The 21,641-nt window shown below is 48.2% G+C and overlaps 1 protein-coding gene across 4 annotated transcripts in view; it reads right to left on the minus strand.

Moving 5' to 3' along the window:
- The window catches only part of slc13a4 (solute carrier family 13 member 4), a 135,162-nt gene that overhangs the window by 80,006 nt on the left and 33,515 nt on the right, over positions 1–21,641 (minus strand). For all 4 annotated transcript variants that reach the window (XM_072485367.1, XM_072485366.1, XM_072485368.1 and 1 more), the window contains exons 2-3: positions 18,603–18,734; positions 1,100–1,236 (exon numbers count right to left, since the gene is read on the minus strand). In XM_072485367.1, coding sequence (XP_072341468.1) covers positions 1,100–1,236; positions 18,603–18,734 — 269 coding nt within the window. The remainder of the gene's footprint in view (positions 1–1,099; positions 1,237–18,602; positions 18,735–21,641) is intronic.

A 21,641-nucleotide genomic window follows, 5' to 3' on the forward strand; every position in this document is an offset into this window, starting at 1 on the left:
CTGCTGCAACACTTGAACTCTGGCCACACTCCCAGGGATGACTCCCGCGCTCCCGACACGAGACCTCCTTTGTAGCCGCGACGTCACGCTCCCACGTGGCCACCCGGTCTGCAAGGTTAAAGAGGGACCATTTCCAGGCAAAACTGTTGTGGGAAACCCTAGTGCGAGTGGGCCTGGCCTGTTGGTGGGGCAGCCTGAATCAGTTACAATCTCTCTGTTGCTCTCACCTACTTCCTACAAATAAACAAAAATAAAGGGAATTCCGATACTATTGTATTAAGTTTGTGGATGTACCAAAACAAATGGATATACCAGAACACGTGACACAAAAGTTTCCAAAGCAATTAATTGCAGGCAAGAAAAAATAGTCAAGGACCTGGGGCAAACAGCCTCAAAACACAGAAGGAGGTCTTTTTACAGGTTTCTTTCATAGAATCACAGAATGTACAGTGCAGAAGGAGGCCATTCAGCACGTCAAGTCTGCACCGACCCTTGGAAAGAGCACCCGACCCAAGCCCACACCTCACCCCATCCCTGTAACCCCACCAAACCTTTTTGGACACTAAGGGTAATTTAGCATGGCCAATCCACCTAACCTGCACATCTTTGGACTGTGGGGGGAGAATTGAACCTGGGACCCCTGAGCTGTGAAGCTACAGTGCTACCCACTGTGCTACCATGCCGCCCTTGGCATGAAAATTAGCTGTTGGCAATCCCTGGTGTCGCTATTCTATATGACTTAGTGCTGTTCTGACAGAATCTCCAGAAAAATAAATGAAAATTATCAGCGCCTCGGTTAAATGATGTAATGGAGAAAGTGGCAAAGGGATTTAACCGCAATAAAAAAATCTGATCGTAAAATTCAACGAGACACTAAATAGATGATGATGCAACATAACTGAGCTGTGGCATATTTCTGATGGATTAAGGTCACTTTCTGGCCATTAAGTAGGTTTAACTAATTGAGAAATCCATCCTTCATTAAATCTTGAAGACAAAGAACCAATAGAAGCTCAACTTTCGCTGCAGTCTTCCTTTGATACTCTTCGACCAATAACTTCCACAGCACACATCTGGAGCCTGAAGTAATAATACTCACATTCCCGGTTTGGCACCTGCTAACATCACCATACGGAGGGCAATCCTCTTGTGTAAGTTCCACTTCTCAATGGACGCAGCCAAGCAGATGACACCGATCAGCAGTAAGGTCGTGTCTTTGAAGTATTCTGAAGCTACCTGCACAAAGCACACACAGCCATCAGCTCCGGGGCTGAATACAGTCAATATCCACAACATGGACCATTCTGCTCAGTGTCTCAGTCTGACAGCTGCATATCTTATTGACAGTCCTGCACAGCAACTACGATTCATTCATGGGGTGTGTGTGTCACTGGCCAGCAATTAAACTGAGTGGCTGTGCCTGAAGTTACGTGTAGGCCCGGCCAGGTCAGGACGGCACATTCCCAGGAACTGGTTGGGTTTTTCCAACAACAGACACTGGTTTCATGGTCAACATTCCTGATTTTTATTGAATTCCAATTTCACCATCTGCCGCAGTGGGATTTGAACCTGTGTCCCCAGAGGATTACTCTGGGTCTCTGGATTACTCATCCAGTGACAATACCACTACGCCACCACCTCCCCTGAAATGTCATCTTCCAGTGCAGTGCCACACGTTGACAGGCCTGAGAACGACAGTAACGGGGAGCAACCACATCTTCTATTTAAGCCCGACTCAGCTGATGGGAACTTGGTTGGGAGGAGTTTAAAATGAACAGGTTTTTTATATGCTGGAAACTTAAAGATGGCATTGCCCGTTTGGCTACTTAATCTTGCAGTTTTATGAGACACTCATAGGTTTCTGAAAATCAGAGTCCTTTAACATCACAGGAACCACAAATGCATTTTAATGGGGGCCCTGAGAGAAACCATTGTGGAGTTCCCTGCTGGGCTGAAGCTGGTTTATCGACAGAGGAGGTCTCCGAGTGCAGAACTTTTGGTGTCGTGATTCCAGCACGATACCTTTCCATTTCTCAGTAACTTCCACCCGACCCAGATTTGACATGCAGTCAGAGGAAAGGGGATAAGGAAGTATGGGTATTTGGCATTAAGACTACTGAAGAGGACACATACTAACACAGACAGGTGAGGGCAATTGGCTTGTCTGCATGTTGTAATTTCACATATAATTCTATGTAGGTTACATTACAAGATTGTCCCGAATGGCATTATTTCTCTCATACAAGAGGACATAATGGAAACAGACACCCTCCGGCATCGGGATGCTCTGTTTTGCCGGTGCCCGGGGGTTTCCCGACGGCATGAGGCTGCTCCACAATGGGAAACCCCATTGACTGGCCGTCGTAACGGAGAATCCCGCCGGCGGGTGAAACAGAAATGTGGTGTGGCGGGACGGAGAATCCAGTCCCCTGTCATTTATTGGGAGTGCAGGAGGCCGGGTAAAAATCCAGGAAGACTCAGGATGTGAAGACCCTGGCACTCTTAATGGCAGGGCCACATTAACATGCTGAAGGGTCACCTCTCTGCCCAGTAGCTGGCATATTGTCATCCTAACCAGTGGGAAGAAACTGCAGTGGAGGACTGTCAGGAATGAACACTGGCTTGGAAAAGGACCTCAGCTCTGGGTTGTGATCAGGATGGCTGAGGAGAGATTGAAGGTTGTCCCAAGTTGAGTGTTCCAGTACTCTGGCCCGCAAGGAATACTGAAAGAGTGTTTAATCTTGGGTAAGCTCCTCTCTCTGGGATCAGTGGTCTGCAGATTCAGCCGTCCCTCGCTAACTTGCAAATGTAAGTTGCGGCACTGATAATATCTTTAGCCTGGAGTTTCGAGGAGATTGTACTGGTTTTTCAACACAATTCACCCAAAATCAGACAATGTTCAGCTGCAACAATAAAACTGCACCAAGTGACCAATCCTGAAACATCAAGGAAGCTCATAATATAAAAATTACATTTTGAAAATCCAACAGATTGCAATGATTCACAAACAATTAAACATTAGTGTTCAAGACCGTAAGACCATAAGACATAGGAGCAGAATTAGGCCACTCGGCCCATCGAGTCTGCTCCGCCATTCAATCATGGCTGATATTTTCTCATCCGCATCCTCCTGCCTTCTCCCCATAACCCCCGATCCCCTTATTGATCAAGGACCTATCTATCTCTGTCTTAAAGACACTCAGTGATTTGGCCTCCACAGCCTTCTGCGGCAAACAGTTCCACAGATTCACCATCCTCTGGCTGGAGAAATTCCTCCTCATCTCTGTTTTAAAGGATCGTCCCTTCAGTCTGAGATGGTGTCCTCTGCTTCTAGTTTTTGCTACAAGTGGAAACATCCTCTCCACGTCCACTCTATCCAGGCCTCGCAGTATCCTGTAAGTTTCAATAAGATCCCCCCTCATCCTTCTAAACCCCAACGAGTACAGACCCAGAGTCCTCAACCGTTCCTCATATGACAAGCTCTTCATTCCAGGGATCATTCAAGCAAATGAATTTGAGCCAAAACTTGAATCATAAAATCAATTTCGGAAACTAATGCAATTTTGAGTGTAATTTGCACTTGAGTTGCCAATATGGGGCGGAATTCTCCCCCCCCCCACGCCGGGTGGGAGAATCGCCGGGGCGCCATGCGTGTCCCACCACGCCGCCCCGACACCCACACGCGATTCTCCCCCCCCCCAAACCAGCGCGGCGAGAATCACGGCTGGCCGCTGGGAGAATTGGCGCTCACCGTTTGCAACGGGCGAGTGGCGATTCTCCGGGCCGGATGGGCCGAGCGGCCGGCCCAACACGACAGGTTCCCGCCGGCGCCGTCCACACCTGGTCGAATGCTGGGGTGGGGCGGCCTGTGGGGGGGGGAGGGGTTTCCTGCACCGGGGGGGGGGGCCTCCAATGGGGTCTGGCCCGTCATCGGTGCCCACTGATCGGCGGGCCGGCCTCTCTAAAGGAGGACCTTCTTTCCTCTGCCGCCCCGCAAGATCCATCCGACATCTTCTTGCGGGATGGCCTCGGGGAGGATGGCAACCGCGCATGCGCGGGGACGTCATTTACGCAGCGCCGCTTTTTACGCGGCGCCAAGGCCCAGCGCGCGTAAATTACGCGACGCCGCTTCTAGCCCCCCGGGACCGGGAGAATAGAGGGCTGGGAGCGGGCTCTGACGCCGGAGTGAAACACTCCTGTTTTCACTCCGGCGTCGGCACTTCGACTCCCATTGGGAGAATCGCGGCCATCGTGCCTAAAGTGGAAACACTACCCAGCACGTTTGAGAAAATATCATTGTGGAAGCTTTTCTATTTTAATACAAATCATTATAATTCCATAAAGATGTCGCAGGTCAGTGAGGTGAATAATAAAATAAATTGTTAAAATAAATGGTGCTAAAATACCAGAAGGAGGCCATTCAGCCCATCACGTCTGCACCGGCCCTTACGAAAGAGCTCGCTACTTAAGCCCACGCCTCAACCCTATCCCCATAACCCAGTAACCCCACATAACATTTTTGGACACTAAGGGCAATTTATCATGGCCAATCCACCTAACCTGCACATCTTTGGACTGTGGGAGGAAACCGGAGCACCCGGAGGAAACCCACGCAGACACGGGGAGAACGTGCAGACTCCGCACAGACAGTGACCCAAGCCGGGAATCTAGGCTGGGACCCTGGAGCTGTGAAGCAACTGTGCTAACCACTGTGTTACCATGCTACCGTGCTTCCCACAGAGTGCAAAACATTTTAAATGTCAAGTTACATCTCTATCAGAACAGACCTCAGGAAATCTGTGGCATCCCACTTTTCCCTAAGTCTGTATTTTGCAGAGGGAGATTTTGGGGTGTAAAAGATGGAGCAGATTTGAGCATCCTATAAAAACAGATGTAAGATTTCATCGAACTTTGTGCCAAAAATGAGCATTAGGATGCGCCCACGCGCAAGTTCTGTGAAAACTCTGAGTGGTGGGGCAGGGCCTCCTGGGGCTCTGTTAAAGATACTGGGACCCAATCCTCAAGGGAACTTCCAGAGGTGCTACACAAAAGACAAACATTTTCTTGTTTGGAGCCTAAGGGAGTAAGGATGCTCCATCTTTTGTTCAAATAGTCTATTTAATCCAGTTCTGCCCAAGGTTAAAAATGCTGCGCCACAATTTTGAATAATTGGTTGAAGACACATTCATATAGTTCCGGTTTAGGTATTTTCTATGTCCAGTGAATTTGGAAGAGTTGTGTTAACATTATGGAGCCAAGGACACCTTCTGGATGGACAAATGAACGTCACTGCCTAAAACAGAGCTGTGAGGATTTGATTCCTGGCCACCTTCTACTCTGTTGCTCACAATGATTTCAGGGAACAGCGTACTTGAACTGAACATGTACATCACTAGCAGGAAATGCAGCCTTTGTTTTAACCTCACACCTTTCACTTCTGGCAGATGCTCCCAGCTTTTAACCATTTTTTAAAAGTTAATTTCCGGGATGTGGGTGTCACTGGTTAGGCCAGCATTTATTGCCCATCCCTAATTGTCCTTCAGAAGGTGATAGTGAACTGTCTTCTTGAATCGCTGCAGTCCCTGAGGTGTAGGTGCATCCACTGTGCTGTTAGGGAGGGAGTTCCAGGATTCTGACCCAGCGACAGTGAAGGAACGGCGATATATTTCCCAGTCGGGGTGGTGAGTGACTTGGAGGGGAACCTCCAGGTGATGGAGTTCCCAGGTATCTGCTGCTCTTGTCCTTCTATGTGGTAGCGGTCGTGGGTTTGGAAGGTGTTGTCTGAGGAACCTTGCTGAATTACTGTAGTGCATCTTGTAGACGGTACACACGGCTGCTACTGTGTCGGTGGTGGAGGGATTGAATGTTTGTGGAAGGGGGAGTCATCAAGCGGGGCTGCTTTGTCCTGGATGGTGTTGAACCTCTTCAGTGTTGATGGAGCTTCACTCATCCAGGCAAGTGGAGAGTATTCCATTACACTCCGACTTGTGCCTTGGTATGTAGATGGTGTACAGGCTTTGGGGAGTTAGGAGTGAGTTACTCGCACAGGATTCCCAGCCTCTGACCTGCTGTGGTAGCCACAGTATTAATATGCCTGGTCCAGTTCAGTATCTGATAAATGGTAACCCCCAGGATATTGATTCCGTGCTTTTGAGAACAGGATTTTCATTCAGAAATTCCATTCCACTATGAATGGTCACACGGGCACAAAGCCTTTGTTTATCTGGCTGCCATGTCGTGTATTGCCGAAAGATCCCCCTTGTTTAATACTGCAATATGCTGACACTTTCCTATGAATTTTAGTGAAGTTGTTTGCACACTCCGAATCGTTCTGTGAAAAAGTTAGTGGTTGAAGTTTAAACTCCTTCCCTTTTACCTCACAGTGCTGAAATGTCGGCTCATTAGCAAAGGCGTGAATGTAACCTATCCCACAGTTCAGACATCGGGCGAAAACGGCGCGATGTCCGCCGACTGGCGCCCAAAATGGCGCCAATCAGACGGGCATCGTGCCGCACCAAAGGTGCGGAATGCTCCGCATCTTTGGGGGCCGAGCCCCAACATTGAGGGGCTAGGCCGACGCCGGAGGGATTTCCGCCCCGCCAGCTGTCGGAAACGGCCTTTGTTGCCCCGCCAGCTGGCGCGGAAATGACATCTCCGGGCGGCGCATGCGCGGGAGCGTTAGCGGCCGCTGACAGTTTCCCACGCATGCGCAGTGGAGGGAGTTTCTTCCACCTCCGCTATGGTGGAGGCCGTGGCGGAGGCGGAAGGGAAAGAGTGCACCCACGGCACAGGCCCGCCCGCGGATCGGTGGGCCCCGATCGCGGGCCAGGCCACCGTGGGGGCACCCCCCGGGGCCAGATCGCCCCGCGCCCCCCCCCCCCAGGACCCCGGAGCCCGCCCACGCGCCTTGTCCCGCCGGTAAGGTAGGTGTTTTAATTTACGCCGGCGGGACAGGCAATTTATCGGCGGGACTTCGGCCCATCTGGGCCGGAGAATCGAGCGGGGGGGGGCCCGCCAACTGGCGCGGCGCGATTCCCGCCCCCGCCGTATATCCCATGCCGGAGACTTCGGCAACCAGCGGGGGCGGGATTCACGCCAGCCCCCAGCGATTCTCCGATCGGCGGGGGGTCGGAGAATGTCGACCCAGAGCAGTGGCTGCAGTCTCTCCCTCTCAATGATCACTTCTCACCCAGTCAGTAGAGTCGCCTCTTTGCTGGGTGAGTACCTCACCCCTCACAATGCACTTTGCTTTCTTTAGTCACAGTTCAGTGTATGTATTAAATGCTGAGCAGACATCGATGTGACTTTAAAGAGGGAACTTTAGCCCTGTCTCTGACGCATTGGTCAACGAAATGGAGTTACAAATTGACTTTTACCACTTGAGGGATTTTACTTACAATTCAGTTTTATTTAAAAAGTAACATTTTAAGTGTGACGATGTGCTCTCCATGGGTGGTGACATGTTTGCCCTTTGACCTCCAGGCACAATGCCGTGGGCAAATCTCAAGCAAAGAGCAGGGGATTTTCCACAAGAATAAGAAAGGTCAATGACAGAGGAACGCCGTCCCCGGTCGCTCTTGTGCAACGTTTTGTCTCCTTTTGTGAAATGTGATTTTCCTTTCCTCCTGAAAATGCTGCAGAAAGAGGGAATTGTGGGGGACATTTAACCGCCAGCAAGGTGACAACAGCAAGGTGAGCAATTGAAATGGAGCAGCTCCTTGCACCAAGGCCACTGTCATCTGAGTGCCTGCACTTAACTGTCCTATTGCTTCCAATCGCTCCCCCCGAAACCAACCCCGCAAGCTTACATTCAGCAGGTTGGCCACTGGCTGGGGTTTCTGAATTTTTTTCACATTATAATGGTGATGCACTACCATCTACCACAAAGACACGAGTAGTGGAACAATCGAGGCTTTATTGAGCAAAGATGTGGTGCCTCCTGTAGCTGGACCAGAATGGCTGCAGCACGGCGAGCACACACATTTATACCCCGCCTACTGGGCGGAGCCAGCAGGCAGGGATTTACCCATGTCCCTCTATTATACGTGTCTTACCGTAATACATATAATACTGCTAGTGGTGACTACCACAAAAGGAAAGGGAGTGATGATATTAGAGGAGCTGTAACTAGCTGCATTTACAAGATAGCTCTGCCACTTAAGTAAACATTGTGCTTCAAGTAACAATGGTGGGATTTGAACAGGTGCTAAGTTTTCAGAGGGTATTTTAACTGTGAGGCTAACTACACGAGGTGAATCAAACAGAAACTTCTACTATCCACGTGCAGATGCACAGATAAACATAGAAATACGAACACTGTTATCAACGATACCAAGCTGCTTTGCAAACTCTGCTGTTTCAATCCTCGCTGAAAGACTTGTCTCTGCCGGCGTGATTCTCCGTTTTGCCGGCAGTGCACTCAAGCCCGGCTTCCCGGCAACGTGGGGTGGCTACAATTGGAAATCCCATTGGCAGGTGGCGGGAACAGAGAATCCCGCTGTCGGCGAGGGCAAGCTGCCCAGGAAAACACGGCTGGCGAGACGGAGAATCCCGCTGTCGGCGAGGGCAAGCTGCCCAGGAAAACACGGCTGGCGAGACGGAGAATTCCGCCCCCTTGGTATTGAAATAACTGCAATGTTGTGAACTTGGATTGCTCACTTCCACATGAAGGGTACTAGCTAAAGTTAGGGCTGGTGAATTTCGGAGTCAGTGAATTTTTAACATGCGATATGATAATTACTGCTGCTTTGGAGTTTTAAAATCATAACTTTTTTTAACGTTTTATTTGTCTCTTGTATCTCCCTCTATTAATTCCATTTATATTTCCCAATATTTATTTCATACATGTATAGGGGCACGGTAGCACAGTGGTTAGCACTGCTGCTTCACAGCTCCAGGGTCCCAGGTTCGATTCCCGGCTTGAGTCACTGTCTGTGCGGAGTCTGCACGTCCTCCCCGTGTGTGCGTGGGTTTCCTCCGGGTGCTCCGGTTTCCTACCACAGTCCAAAGACGTGCAGGTTACGTGGATTGGCCATGCTAAATTGCGCTTAATGTCCAAAATAGCCCTTGGTGTTGGGTGGAGGTGTTGAGTTTGGGTAGGGTGCTCTTTCTGGGAGCCGGTGCAGACTCGGGGGGCCGGGTGGCCTCCTTCTGCACTGTAAATTCAATGATAATCTATGATTAATCTAGGACAAAGGTTCGGCACAACATCGTGGGCCGAAGGGCCTGTTCTGTGCTGTATTTTCTATGTTCTATGTTCTATGTTCTCCTCTTGTGGCTACTGCACTCTGTTCATGTTTCACTTTTGAAATAGACAGAGAAAGTTGATAGCTACAGTGAGTGTGAGGGGTTGGCAGGAGTGCCTGTCTGCTCCCAATGTAGCACTCTTACTGCAACGCACCAGCAACGGAAAATCACAACTTCTCTTTTAAAGATGTTCAACAATGCAATGGACAGGAAAAACAAACCTCACATTTTGTATGAATCCCTTTTATAAGAAGCAAGTTTACATAAACCTTTCTCTGCCCTGAGCAGTATCGCCCAATCAAGTAAACCCATTTCTCACACCAATGCTGATCATCAAGCTCACCCCAATCCTCCTGTTGAGGAGGGTGCCTTTAAGACCAATATTTTCCTAAGTTTCTTTGGTTTTGTTTTGCTGGTTCAGCTTTCAGGAGCACTTGCCAAGTTTCGCCGATGACTCTGAACAAAGGGCCCTCCAGTAACACATATTTTAAATGCTGCTTCTGTAACTAAGTCTCAGCTGCCTCACTGTGATCAAGCTGGCCAGGTGCCCATTCCAAGGCCTTGACATCATCAAGCACAATGTCCTATCTGGCGTCAGATTGCTGCTTGCCTCATCCTGAATGAGTGAGACTGTCAACTACTGGAATATACTGGGGGGGGGGCTGCTGCTACCCTAAAAGGGGGCTGTTGGGCGGCAAAGAAGTTGATTTAAAAGGTGTCAATAAGACAAATCCAGCTTCTGCCATAGTGGAGATTTTCCATGTTGCCAATGAGGAATATCACAGCAGGTTAATATTTGCCTGACAGGTCCATGCCAAGGCAATTACAGCCTTTTAAAAATACCACGTGTACCTTCTCACACTGTGGGCGAGCAAAGCAGCACTTAATTAAAATCAAGCTTAGGTGGTCAGCGTTGTGAATCAATTGGAAATATGGACAACGGTGGGGAGAGCTGAGTATGTGAACGATTGCAAAGAATGAAACAGTGGATAATTAATATTGAAAGGATTATATACAATTTGGTGATTCTGCCATTTTAAAGGTACTAGAGCAGCAACTTCTATTGCCTGGGAGAAGAAGGGGGACAGGAGAATGGAAGCACTAGCATCTGAAGGTTCCTCTCCAAGTCACACATCGTCATGACTTAGAAACATATCACTGTTCCGTCATTATCATTGAATTAAAATCATAGATTATCATAGAATTTACAGTGCAGAAGGAGGCCATTCGGCCCATCGAGTCTGCACCGGCTCTTGGAAAGAGCACCCTACCCAAGGTCAACACCTCCACCCTATCCCTTTAACCCAGTAACCCCACCCAATACTAAGGGCAATTTTGGACACTAAGGGCAATTTATCACGGCCAATCCACCTAACAAGCACATCTTTTGGACTTGTGGGAGGACACCGGAGCACCCAGAGGAAACTCACACAGACACAGGGAGAATGCACAGATTCCGCACAGATAGTGACCCAAGCCGGGAATCGAACCTGGGTTCCTGGCTCTGTGAAGCAACAGTGCTAACAACTGTGCTACCCATTAGAGATCTGTCTGCCTATTAGCAATGGACAATAAATACTGCCTTGCCAGTTGTTAACAATTTTGAGAAAAGGCATTAATCGGTCATTAAAGTTGTCTGTCATTTCATATCACTGCTCATTTCCAGGATGAATCCCTTCCACTACCATCTGTTTCTGGGAAGTCGATATTTTTAAAGGGGGAGAGGCACGGGTCCCCGTCCTTTGGTTGCATCTCTCCCGCCTGTTAAAATTGACCGTCCATTTTGTTTCTGCCTAATGTTCATTTCAATCCGTTATGGAAATGGAGTTGGGTAGGGGGGAGGGGGGGTTATCAGATGTTGTGAAAGTAGCTTAATGAGCTTTGCAAAGACGCGTGTCAAAGTGCCCCGTTGGCTCAGTGGGCACATGCCTGGCCTGACATGGTGTGAAGCCTAGAAATAGGCTGGAGTTTCCCAGCCCCGACCACCCCCAGCGCCATCTCCCAGGCCCAATGTGAATGGAGATTTCAGCAGCTTGCTGGCCCTGCCTTCGGTGGGGCTCGGGTTGCAGCAATAGGGACCGACCAATGACTTCAATAATGGTTTGTGCCAAGTCTTGATTCCAACTGGGCAATAATGTAAGTGTTCAGACTGACTTCACAACCCCTAAACCCAGGAAGAGTAAATTAGCTGGAGGTCCATCTCCTGTTCATTATCCAGTAATTACTCCTCTAATGTTAACTTCTGTGGATGTCAGCCCGGTGACAGTGTCCTCACTACCGAATAGCCTGTCAACATTCACTGCCAAAGCTGAACAAGGAGGATGGCTCCAAAGGGAAAGAATCAGAGGACTGAAGATGACCAGTTAATCATATCCCCGGAGAAAACAGGAAGGAAAGAGAAATAAAACTAAAGGTGGCTCGGGCTGATTAGTTGTTTTGGGTAAGACTGCTCTTCATGACACAGGCATTGGGAATGAAGCATGAAACTCCAAGACTCTCCTCTAAATAGCATTTCCAAGAATGCTCCTGTAAATTATAAAGTAGCCTGCAGCATTGCCTCACATTTCCGATGCCGAAAGGAGCTCAGACACCAATCTGGAAACCCAGGAAGTCAGATTGAAAATGATGAGTCAGGTCGTTTAAAAAAAGCTGAGCTTCACATTTGCTTCCTTGAACTTTGGGCAATAAATGTTGGAACAAATCCTGAGAAGTCAAATGAACTAGTCAGCTTATGACATAAGACCCATTTTGAATAATCTTTACTCCTTCATTATAATACCATTATAAAATTGTTATTCAGCATCACTGAGCTTTAAATTGAAGACAGGAGTTTAATGGAACTCGCTCCAACATTTACAGGCACTTCTGAAACCTATCTTCATTAAAAAAAACTGGAAAAAAACATTTCCCATCGTTGTTGGGAGAACCCATACAACGGGGGTGTCAGCCGCTGTCCTAAAAAATGGTGGTCAACCGATGTCTACACCAAAGCTGCAGTCTATGAGAGGTCATTGTTACAATTATAAGGTCTCTGAGATTGTTTTGTTTTGCACTGTGTCTTTTATTTAAGGTACAATGAAAGGCGCCATCGTGATCGGCTTGGAGGTTTGCCTTACTACCAACCTGGATTGTTTGATTGTTAGAGGTTAAAGGATAACCAGATTGTTTGTCAGGCAAGAAGGTGCTAACAGTGGATAGACTAAGAGTCTCCAAAATCCCAGAAAAGCATCGAGAATGTCAGGTGGTAAACAAGTATGCTTCAAACTGTTCATTTAATTCCATGACAGAGTTGGGGTATAAAGAATAACAAATCATCACTTCCATCTGGATACAAGGCCCACATGATTCACATCGCCATAGTGATTCGCTTTGAGATGGGAATGGTACAGAGGAAGTCATTGTGATATTGCGTTATAGGCTTCCCTAAAATATCACTGAATATCACAGACAGGATTGTTTTGGTAGGGTCTGTATCAAATTCAAGGGGAGTTTAAACAAGGCTCAAAGATTTAAAAGCTTTAGCTAGAGGGGGAAGTTTCCAGGAAAACTTACACTGTGAAGGAAAATCCTGAAATTAAAAGTTTCCAGGTTGGGAAAGAAGAAGATCAAAAGTAAACCCTCGGGTGCTAATAATCATTCTGGACTGATTGTGGGAGAATTGACTGTCTAGTTAAAAGATAGTGCTAAATATAACAGTATTTTTTCACTTATGATTGAAGCAAAAAAGAAATGTCTGTTCTGTGGTTTAAAGTATAAGTTACCTACAAAATAGTGTTTAGCCATCACAGTAACACATTCTAGGAAAGTTTGGATGTCTCTTCTTTTCTTGCCTGCTCTGGTAAACCATAAAAACTTTAATAGCCCCATCTTTGAAGATGGGCAGAGGTGATGTTTTCACCCTTGTTTTCAGGCCTGTTTATCTGTAAATAATCTGGGGGAAAATTGACGGTTTTCAACAAATGTCGGTACACAGCTAGAGTACAGCCCAAGGAGGAACTGATTAGTTATTGATCATGATGCTGATCCAGATCCTGGAAGTTTTAAAGGGTCTGTTAACATTGAGAGATAAGGTGAATTGACTTTGTTTTAGGATGTTGTGGATTGCTTCAACTGCTGCGGTGGAATTGGTCACGGCTGTCAAAATATGGGCAGAGTTTTTAGAGCAGGTTGTTTGATGTGGATTGGCCTGAAGCCTCCTCAGCAAAATGGAAGCTCTTAATAATAAAATGTATATTCTCCTGTTTTGTAGTTACAGAGCATGAACTGGACAGTGGAAACCTTCAAGGGAAAACTGTAAATGGTAATAATGTTGCGTTAATGCAGTATGGTAGAGATTTTCATTTTACAGAGCCGATTAACATAACCCCTGCAACTGGTTATTTCCTATTTTATGCTGAGTGACAGTTAATCCTGAACCTATAATTTCACATACATCAGTTCATTTCTTCACATATCCAATTAAACTCTTGGAAACACATAATATTATGAGGAGTGTGGGTTCAGATTATTGTGCAAGTAAGAATGTATTCATTTCTTTTATTAATGAAATAATTGCTTTAATACTAATCATTTAAACTAAACTCTAAAGCCTGAATGATACTGGCTTAACAGCAATTTGCATCAAAAGTATTCCTGGTGCCTCAGAACCACAGGCAGAGCATTAAGCAGAGGAAAGTGGGTCCATAGTTTTAAACCGTTTGGCATTAAATGGTAATCCTCGCCTCTCATTGGGCTTATTATAGTTTGATTTGAATAGAAGTTAGTTAAGACATAAATTAGCTATCTTATCCAAACAGAAAATATCATACTGCAAATAATTTGTGGCATGACCCTGCAGTTGGGAGGTATCAGGTTCCATGACCCTGCAGTTGGGAGGTATCAGGTTCCATGACCCTGCAGTTGGGAGGTATCAGGTTCCATGACCCTGCAGTTGGGAGGTATCACGTTCAGATGTACGTTGCAGTTTACAGAAAAACTCAAAAAACTATAAGTGTTCGGGTTTACCAGTCATGGCACCATGATCATTTCAGTCTATAACTCATTCCTACGCAACAGAAATTCAACATATCATTGTTTCAAGCACCTAAAGTATTACATTCATAAGCAGCTTAACATACAAAGAAGTGATTGTGGCCTTATCCTTGTTATACACACATAGGACTTTCCACAGCCTGCCCATCTTGTACAGGACACAAGTCAGGAGTGTGATGGAAATACCCTCTATTTGAGTGGAGTCATTTGGTTTCCACAACATTCAAGAAGCTCAACAGAATCCAGGACGATGAAGCCAGCTTGGCTGGTACTGCATTTATCATCCTCAATATTAACTCCCTCCACCACCGGCATACAGTTGCAGCAGCCTGTACCATTTATATGATCCACTTACAACAACTCACCAACATGCAACTTAGACTAATTAGAAGAACACAGCAGATGCATGGGACACCGTCACCGGCAATTTTCCCATCCTGAGTTGGAAGCGTATCACTTTCATAATCCTGGAAATCACTACCCAACATCACTGTGGAAATCACTCCAACACATGACGTGGACTGGTTCAAGATAATCCTCATCGCCACCTTCTCAACAGCAGTGGGGTGAGGCAATAAATGTTAGTCGTACAAGTGACATCCATATTCCATGAACTAATTAAAAAACAAGACATTTGTTCAGGATGGGAAGTCAGCAATTAATTCATAACCGAGATGCAATGGTCATTGGAGACAGTGATTGTCAAATTCATATTAAATCTCAATTTTTATCTGGCTCCGATGCTAAAGCCTAAATCAATCAGTGTGTGCACCCAACCATTAGTGCTCAAAGCCTTGTCTGTTTCTGGAGTCAGTCCTTTTTTAAATAATGTGAACTCATATGCTGAAGCAATTCAATTTTTGTTCAAAACACAACCACAGAAATGCTTATGGAAAGACCAGGGGCGCGATTCTCCGACCCCCCCACCGGGTCGGAGAATCACCGGGGGCCGGCGTGAATCCCGCCCCTGCCGTGTCGCAAATTCTCCGCCACCGGAGATTCGGCGGGGACGGGAATCGCGCCGGTCGGCGGGAATCCGCCAGCGATTCTCCGGCCCGGATGGGCCGAAGTCCCGCGGCTGTCAACCCACACCAGCCGGCGTGGATTGAACCACCTTTGGGACAGTGGGACACGGCGGCGCGGGTGGGCTCCGGGGTCCTGGGGGGGGGGGGGGGCGTGGGGCGATCTGGCCCCGGGAGGTGCCCCCACGGTGGCCTGGCCCGCGATCGGGGCCCACCGATCCGCGGGCGGGCCTGTGCCATGGGGGCACTCTTTTCCTTCCGCCTTCGCCATGGTCTCCACCGCTGACGCTCCCGCGCATGCGCCGCACGGCAAAGTCATTTCCGCGCCAGCTGGCGGGGCGGAAATCAGTCCGGCGCGGGCCTAGCCTCTCAAGGTGAGGGCTCGGCCCCTCAAGATGCGGAGACTTCCGCACCTTTGGGGCGGCGCGATGCCGGACTGATTCGCGCCGTTTTTGGCGCCGGTCGGCGGACATCGCGCCGATATCGGAGAATCCCGCCCCTGGAATCCATAGTTTTCCAATGGTTGGAGCAATTAGAATTGAAGCTTTAGAATCCTGACATTGCAGAACGAGGCCATTTCGCCCATTGAGTCTGCACAGACCCTCCGAAAGAGCACCCTACCACGGCCCATTCCCCTGCTCGATCCTCATAACCCCACCTAACCTGCACATCTTTGGACACTAAAAGACAATTTCGCATGTCCAATCCACCTAACCTGTACATCTTTGGTCTGCGGGGGGAAACTGGAGCATCCGGAGGAAACCCACATCATCATCCAAGGCCGGAATTGAACCCGGGTCCCTGGTGCTGTGAGGCAGTAGTGCTAACCACTGTGCCACCGTGCCATCCCAGTGGATGGAGATCCTGTTGTTCTTGCACCACCAACAACTCTTCAGACTCACTTTTCACATCCTTGAGATGTTTCTTTGTTGGTGTTTTGCAGATATTCATCTGGCCTTAAGAGGAATATCTCAGACTGGGTGTTCGGAGTTTTCCTACAAAGTAAATCTGAGTGGTACCACTCAACAGGAATGCAGGCAGTTCTAGAAGATGTCTAATGAATCTTCGGGTGCACTGAGTTACGAGGCACTGTCACAATATATAAAATATCTATATTAACTTCCCAGTAATCCAGTCTTACAGCATTTTGAATTTGGACAGTCTGTATGCTGCAGGTGGTCTTTGTAACAGTTTACTTAATCTGCAAATATTCCTTCTCTATCATTTTTCAATGTTACTCCCCTTCCTTCCATAATCCGTGCATTATGTCCCTTAGGAGAGGAAATCTGCCGTCCTTACCTGGTCTGGCCTACATGTGACTCCAGACCCACATCAATGTAGATGATTCTTAACTGCCTCCTCAAGGGCAATTAGGGACGGGCAATAAATGCTGGCACAGCCGGCAACGCCCACATCCCATGAACAAATGTTTTTTTTTAAATTATGTTTTGTTCTGCACTCATATTCACTGTGGGAGGCACATAGGCAGATGCCCATCACTGTTTCTGCTCAATGTGACATCGCGTTGCTGCTGTCTGGGGGTGTATTTGCTGGAAACGTTCACAAAACAAAAGGGAAAGAAGCCAGAAGCCAAGAGCTCCCTAACCAATTGCTTTAGACTTTCTTTGAGAATGCTACCACAGAGATTGAAGGCAAAGAGGGCACAATTAGCAGAAACCAAGGTCCAGCTTGGGCCCAACCATAGTTTGAACTGAAGGAAATATCCACGCATCTATTAATTGGAGAACTGTACCTGACTCTTCGCTTTCTCTGGATCGCCCACAAGAACAGGCAAAGATCCAGAGTTAACTTGAAACTGGACAGGGGGCAGCATGGAGGCGCAGTGGGTTAGCACTGCTGCCTCGTGGCGCTGAGGTCCCAGGTTCGATCCCCGCTCTGGGTCACTGTCTGTGTGGAGTTTGAACATTCTCCCCGTGTCTGCGTGGGTTTCGCCCCCACACCCCAAGATGTGCAGATTAGGTGGATTGGCCCCGCTAAATTGCCCCTTAATTGGAAAAAATGAATTGGGCACTCTAAATTTATTTTTAAAAAGAAACTGGACAGGGGATCTGGACAATGGGCTGATGCAGAGAGTACGTGTGGGTAGCAGTAAGTAGCTTTTGTAAGGGGCAGCAAAAGGAGTCCACACTGAGATGCAGAGAAAAACAAAGCTTATTTTATTTGACACGTTAACTATTATATATACAGCTCCAGTACTTCCCAACTGGGTCTTCTCGAGTCGGTGCCTGACAGGCCGACTCTATATAAAGACACATGAACTGTGTTAAGGGTCCCCCTTTATCAGGGAACTTGTATTCTGCTAGCTCCACAGGGTAGCGGATCATCCCTACCCCGTAAGATCCGTGCAGCTTATAACAAGGAGTGATGAAAGCTGAGGAAAAGGACTCTGTTGTCTTGGGAATCAGTATGAAATCCTCTTTCGCTGATGAAGACAAGGATCCAAATCTCTAAAATATGCTCTTAAAAGATGGATACTTTTGTAGCATGAAGGTTTATTGTAGACATTGGAGATATTGACAGCTTGAAGCAGCAGACAGCTCGAGTGAAGATTCCCACTCGACACTGTATTGATGTACAGTATTTACCCATCCACCTTCAAGCATCTAGAAATTCCAGGGACCTTTATGATGTTTGGTGTGGGCAGTAAGGCAGGAGCGGGAAGTCCCATTTTCTAACTCAAAGATTTGATAGGCAGGAGGGAGACTGGGATCACTGTTCAGGGGAGCTATTTATTTAAATCACAGGTTGAACCCTCCTTTCCTTCTTACCTGCTCCCGACCCACCTGTCCCTCTCCCTAACCCACTCAAACCCTCCCAGCTCAAGAACCTGCTCTTATCTGCTCCAAGGATCCGTTGGCCTTGATCTTCTTTTCCTTCTGCAGTCCCAGCAGCAGCTACGCTCGCCTTCCTGGTGCTGCTAGTCTCCTTAATCTCCGTCTGCTCCCTCGGGCTTTATGGCTGTGAAACCCTTTCATCGAGCCAGCGGTCGATATTGTTTTACCTCCTTCGCAACTCTGTCTATCACTCTGACATGGCTCCGTTAGAGATATCTCTATCGCTGGACAGTGCTTTTTCTTACTCAACCAACACCTTTCTTTTGAAATGGTGAGAATAATTTTCTGGGGTCCACACACTATCCTGGGGCAATGAGTGGAAAGTTCATCGCGGCTCATGCCCTGGGTTAAATAGCTTTCATTGGTACTCATTGCAAAAATGGAGGAAAATGCATGCTTATAATAAATACAGACTGTGAATAATGGATAGATTTAACTATTTTCTTACTTCACTGGCCTTGAGGACTCCAAACAATGGGAAGAGGAAGGCAGGGACCATCGCTGCTGCGCCAAGGGGGACAGCCTCAGAAACCCAGTAGACAGCAGTCACTATCAGAACGTAGGCACACTGAGCCTCTGGCTGCAAGGCAGAAACAGAGAATTTACTCAATCAGCTTCATTACCCCGAGAATGTTGACACAAACTGTGAATTGGGCAGTGCTTAACGCCGTCACGTTACAGTGCGTCGTCACAACTAACATACAACCAAATGCTCAACAGGTCGAAGCAACACCTGTGGAGAGAGGAAAACAGGTAACATTTCGGGTGAATGACTTTAGGGACAGAGAAAGTGGGAAGGGAAGGACAGACGAGAAGCTTGTGATCGGGTAGAAAGTGGAAGAGAAAGGGGTGAGGCACAAGCAGATGTTAATGGGCAAATAAAGAAACAAAAGATGGGTTTAGGGAGGATCGAAACAACAGAACCATTACTAGCACCTGCTTTCCAACAATACAGGAGTTATAGTCTGTATAAAAATAAAACATCAGCCTGGACATTCACACTTAGAACCCACATTTGAACAGTGTGCTTTTTAAAATTTACTCTTTCATGCCGCTGGCAAAGTCAGCATTTGTTGCCCATCCTAATTGCCCTTGAACTGAGTGTTTGGCTGGGCCATTTCAGGGGCATTCATCAGTCAACCACATTATTGTGGGTCTGGGATCACATGTCGGCCAGACCGGGGTAAGGACGGCAGATTTCCTTCCTTAAAGGAGATTAGTGAACCACATGGGTTTTCATGACTGATAGTTTCATAGTCACTGTTACTCAGACTAGGTTACAACTTCACATATATTTATTGAATTGCACCGGCTTTGAACCTGTGTTCCCACAGCATTCACCTGGGCCTCGGGATTATTAATCCAGTGACATTACCACACCACCACTATCTCCCTCTCGCCCAATAAACCTTTAAGCAAAACATCTGGACAGTGGGCAGGATTCTTCGCGATCGGTGGGACGGCCAGATGCCGGCGTCAAAAACGGCGCAAACCACTCCGACGTCAGGCCAACCGGAAGTAGCGGAATTCTCTGCATTTCCGGGGGCTAGGCCGGCGCCGGAGGGGTTGGCACCGCACCACCAGCCGAAGGGACTGCGTGAGTTAGCGCACACGCAGGACTGCTGGCGCGGTTCCGCGCATGCGCAAACAGGCCGGCGTATTCTGCCGCATGCGCAGGGGGGGGGGTCTCCTCCGCACCGGCCATGGCGGAGCCCTACAGGGGCCGGCGCGGAAGGAAGATGTGCCCCCCGCCCGCAGATCGATGGGCCCCGATCGCGGGCCAGGCCACCGTGGGGGCCCCCCCCCCCCCCGAGGACCGCACCAGCCAACTTACCTGCCATGGCCCGCCATGTGGGACCATGTCCAATCCAGGCCGGCGGGACTGGCCAGAAACGGGTGGCCACTCGGCCCATCGGGGCCAGAGAATTGCCGGGAGGGCCGCTGCTAACAGCCCCCGACCGGCGTGGCGTGAATCCTGACCCCGCCCGAAAACCACCCGGCGGGGGGTCGGAGAATCCCACCCAGTGTGTCTGGACAATCAGTCTTATAATCAAAGCTCCTGCTCTATGGGATCAGGCAATTAAACTCACTTGCTGAGCATGTTCAGCCACTGTAGCACAATGAGTTTCCAGAACTATTTTAGTGGATTTATTGAGGCAGTAGGTCCCCAGAACTACGCAATTTTAGGAGAAAATGGTGGGGTAAGCTTGGAATTCTGGGAAAACCAGCTCCCATTAGAAAACTGGAGGTGGGAATTCAAGTCAACAATACACTGGAACCACCTGCATCATAGAACTGTTCAATAGCCAGTCGAAGATTCTGAAGAGTAAGATAAAGTCATGTGAAGACACAAGAGCCTTTGAGAGGATATCAAACTTGAATCATTTTGTGGCTTTAAGCAGCTTTCTTAAATCACTCATGGTGGGGGAGAATTTGAGCCCACATTACTTTTTTTTTTAATAAATGTTTTATTGAAAATTTTTTCCCAAACAACAATTTTTCCCCTCTTACAAAGCAAACGCAACAATAACAATACAGAAATTTTAAACAATACACAAGTAACAAAACCCCTTTATCTTTGACCTAAACTAAACCCCCCCCCCCCCCCCCCCCCCTCCCCCTGGGTTGCTGCTGCTGGTCATCTGTCTTCCCTCTAACGTTCCCCTAGGTAGTCGAGAAATGGCTGCCACCGCCTGGTGAACCCTTGAGCCGATCCTCTCAGGGCAAACTTTATCTGCTCCAGTTTAATGAACCCCGCCATATCGTTTACCCAGGCCTCCAGTCAGGGGGGTTTCGCCTCCTTCCACATGAGTAGGATCCTGCGCCGGGCTACTAGGGACGCAAAGGCCACAACGTCGGCCTCTTTCGCCTCCTGCACTCCCGGCTCTTCCGCAACTCCAAATAGAGCTAACCCCCAGCCTGGTTTGACCCGGGCCTTCACCACCCGCGAAATCACTCCCGTCACTCCCTTCCAATACCCTTCCAGTGCCGGGCATGCCCAAAACATATGTGCGTGGTTTGCCGGGCTCCCGCCACACCTCCCACATTTGTCCTCCACTCCAAAGAACCTGCTCAATCTTGCTCCCGTTATGTGTGCTCTATGTAGCACCTTAAATTGAATCAGGCTAAGCCTGGCGCATGAGGAAGAGGAATTTACCCTGCTTAGGGCATCAGCCCACATACCCTCCTCTATCTCCTCCCCTAGTTCTTCTTCCCACTTTCCTTTTAGTTCGCCCACCGACTCCTCCCCCTCTTCCCTCATCTCTCGATAAATCTCTGACACCTTGCCCTCTCCGACCCACACCCCTGAAAGCACCCTGTCCTGTATCCCCTGTGTCGGGAGCAATGGAAATTCCCTCACCTGTTGTCTAGTAAATGCCCTCACCTGCATATATCTCAAGAAATTTCCCCGGGGCAACTTATACTTTTCCTCCAATGCTCCCAAGCTCGCAAAAGTCCCATCTATAAATAAATCTCCCACCCTCCT

Source organism: Scyliorhinus torazame, chromosome 19, assembly GCF_047496885.1.
Source record: "Scyliorhinus torazame isolate Kashiwa2021f chromosome 19, sScyTor2.1, whole genome shotgun sequence".
Classification (NCBI taxonomy): domain Eukaryota; kingdom Metazoa; phylum Chordata; class Chondrichthyes; order Carcharhiniformes; family Scyliorhinidae; genus Scyliorhinus; species Scyliorhinus torazame.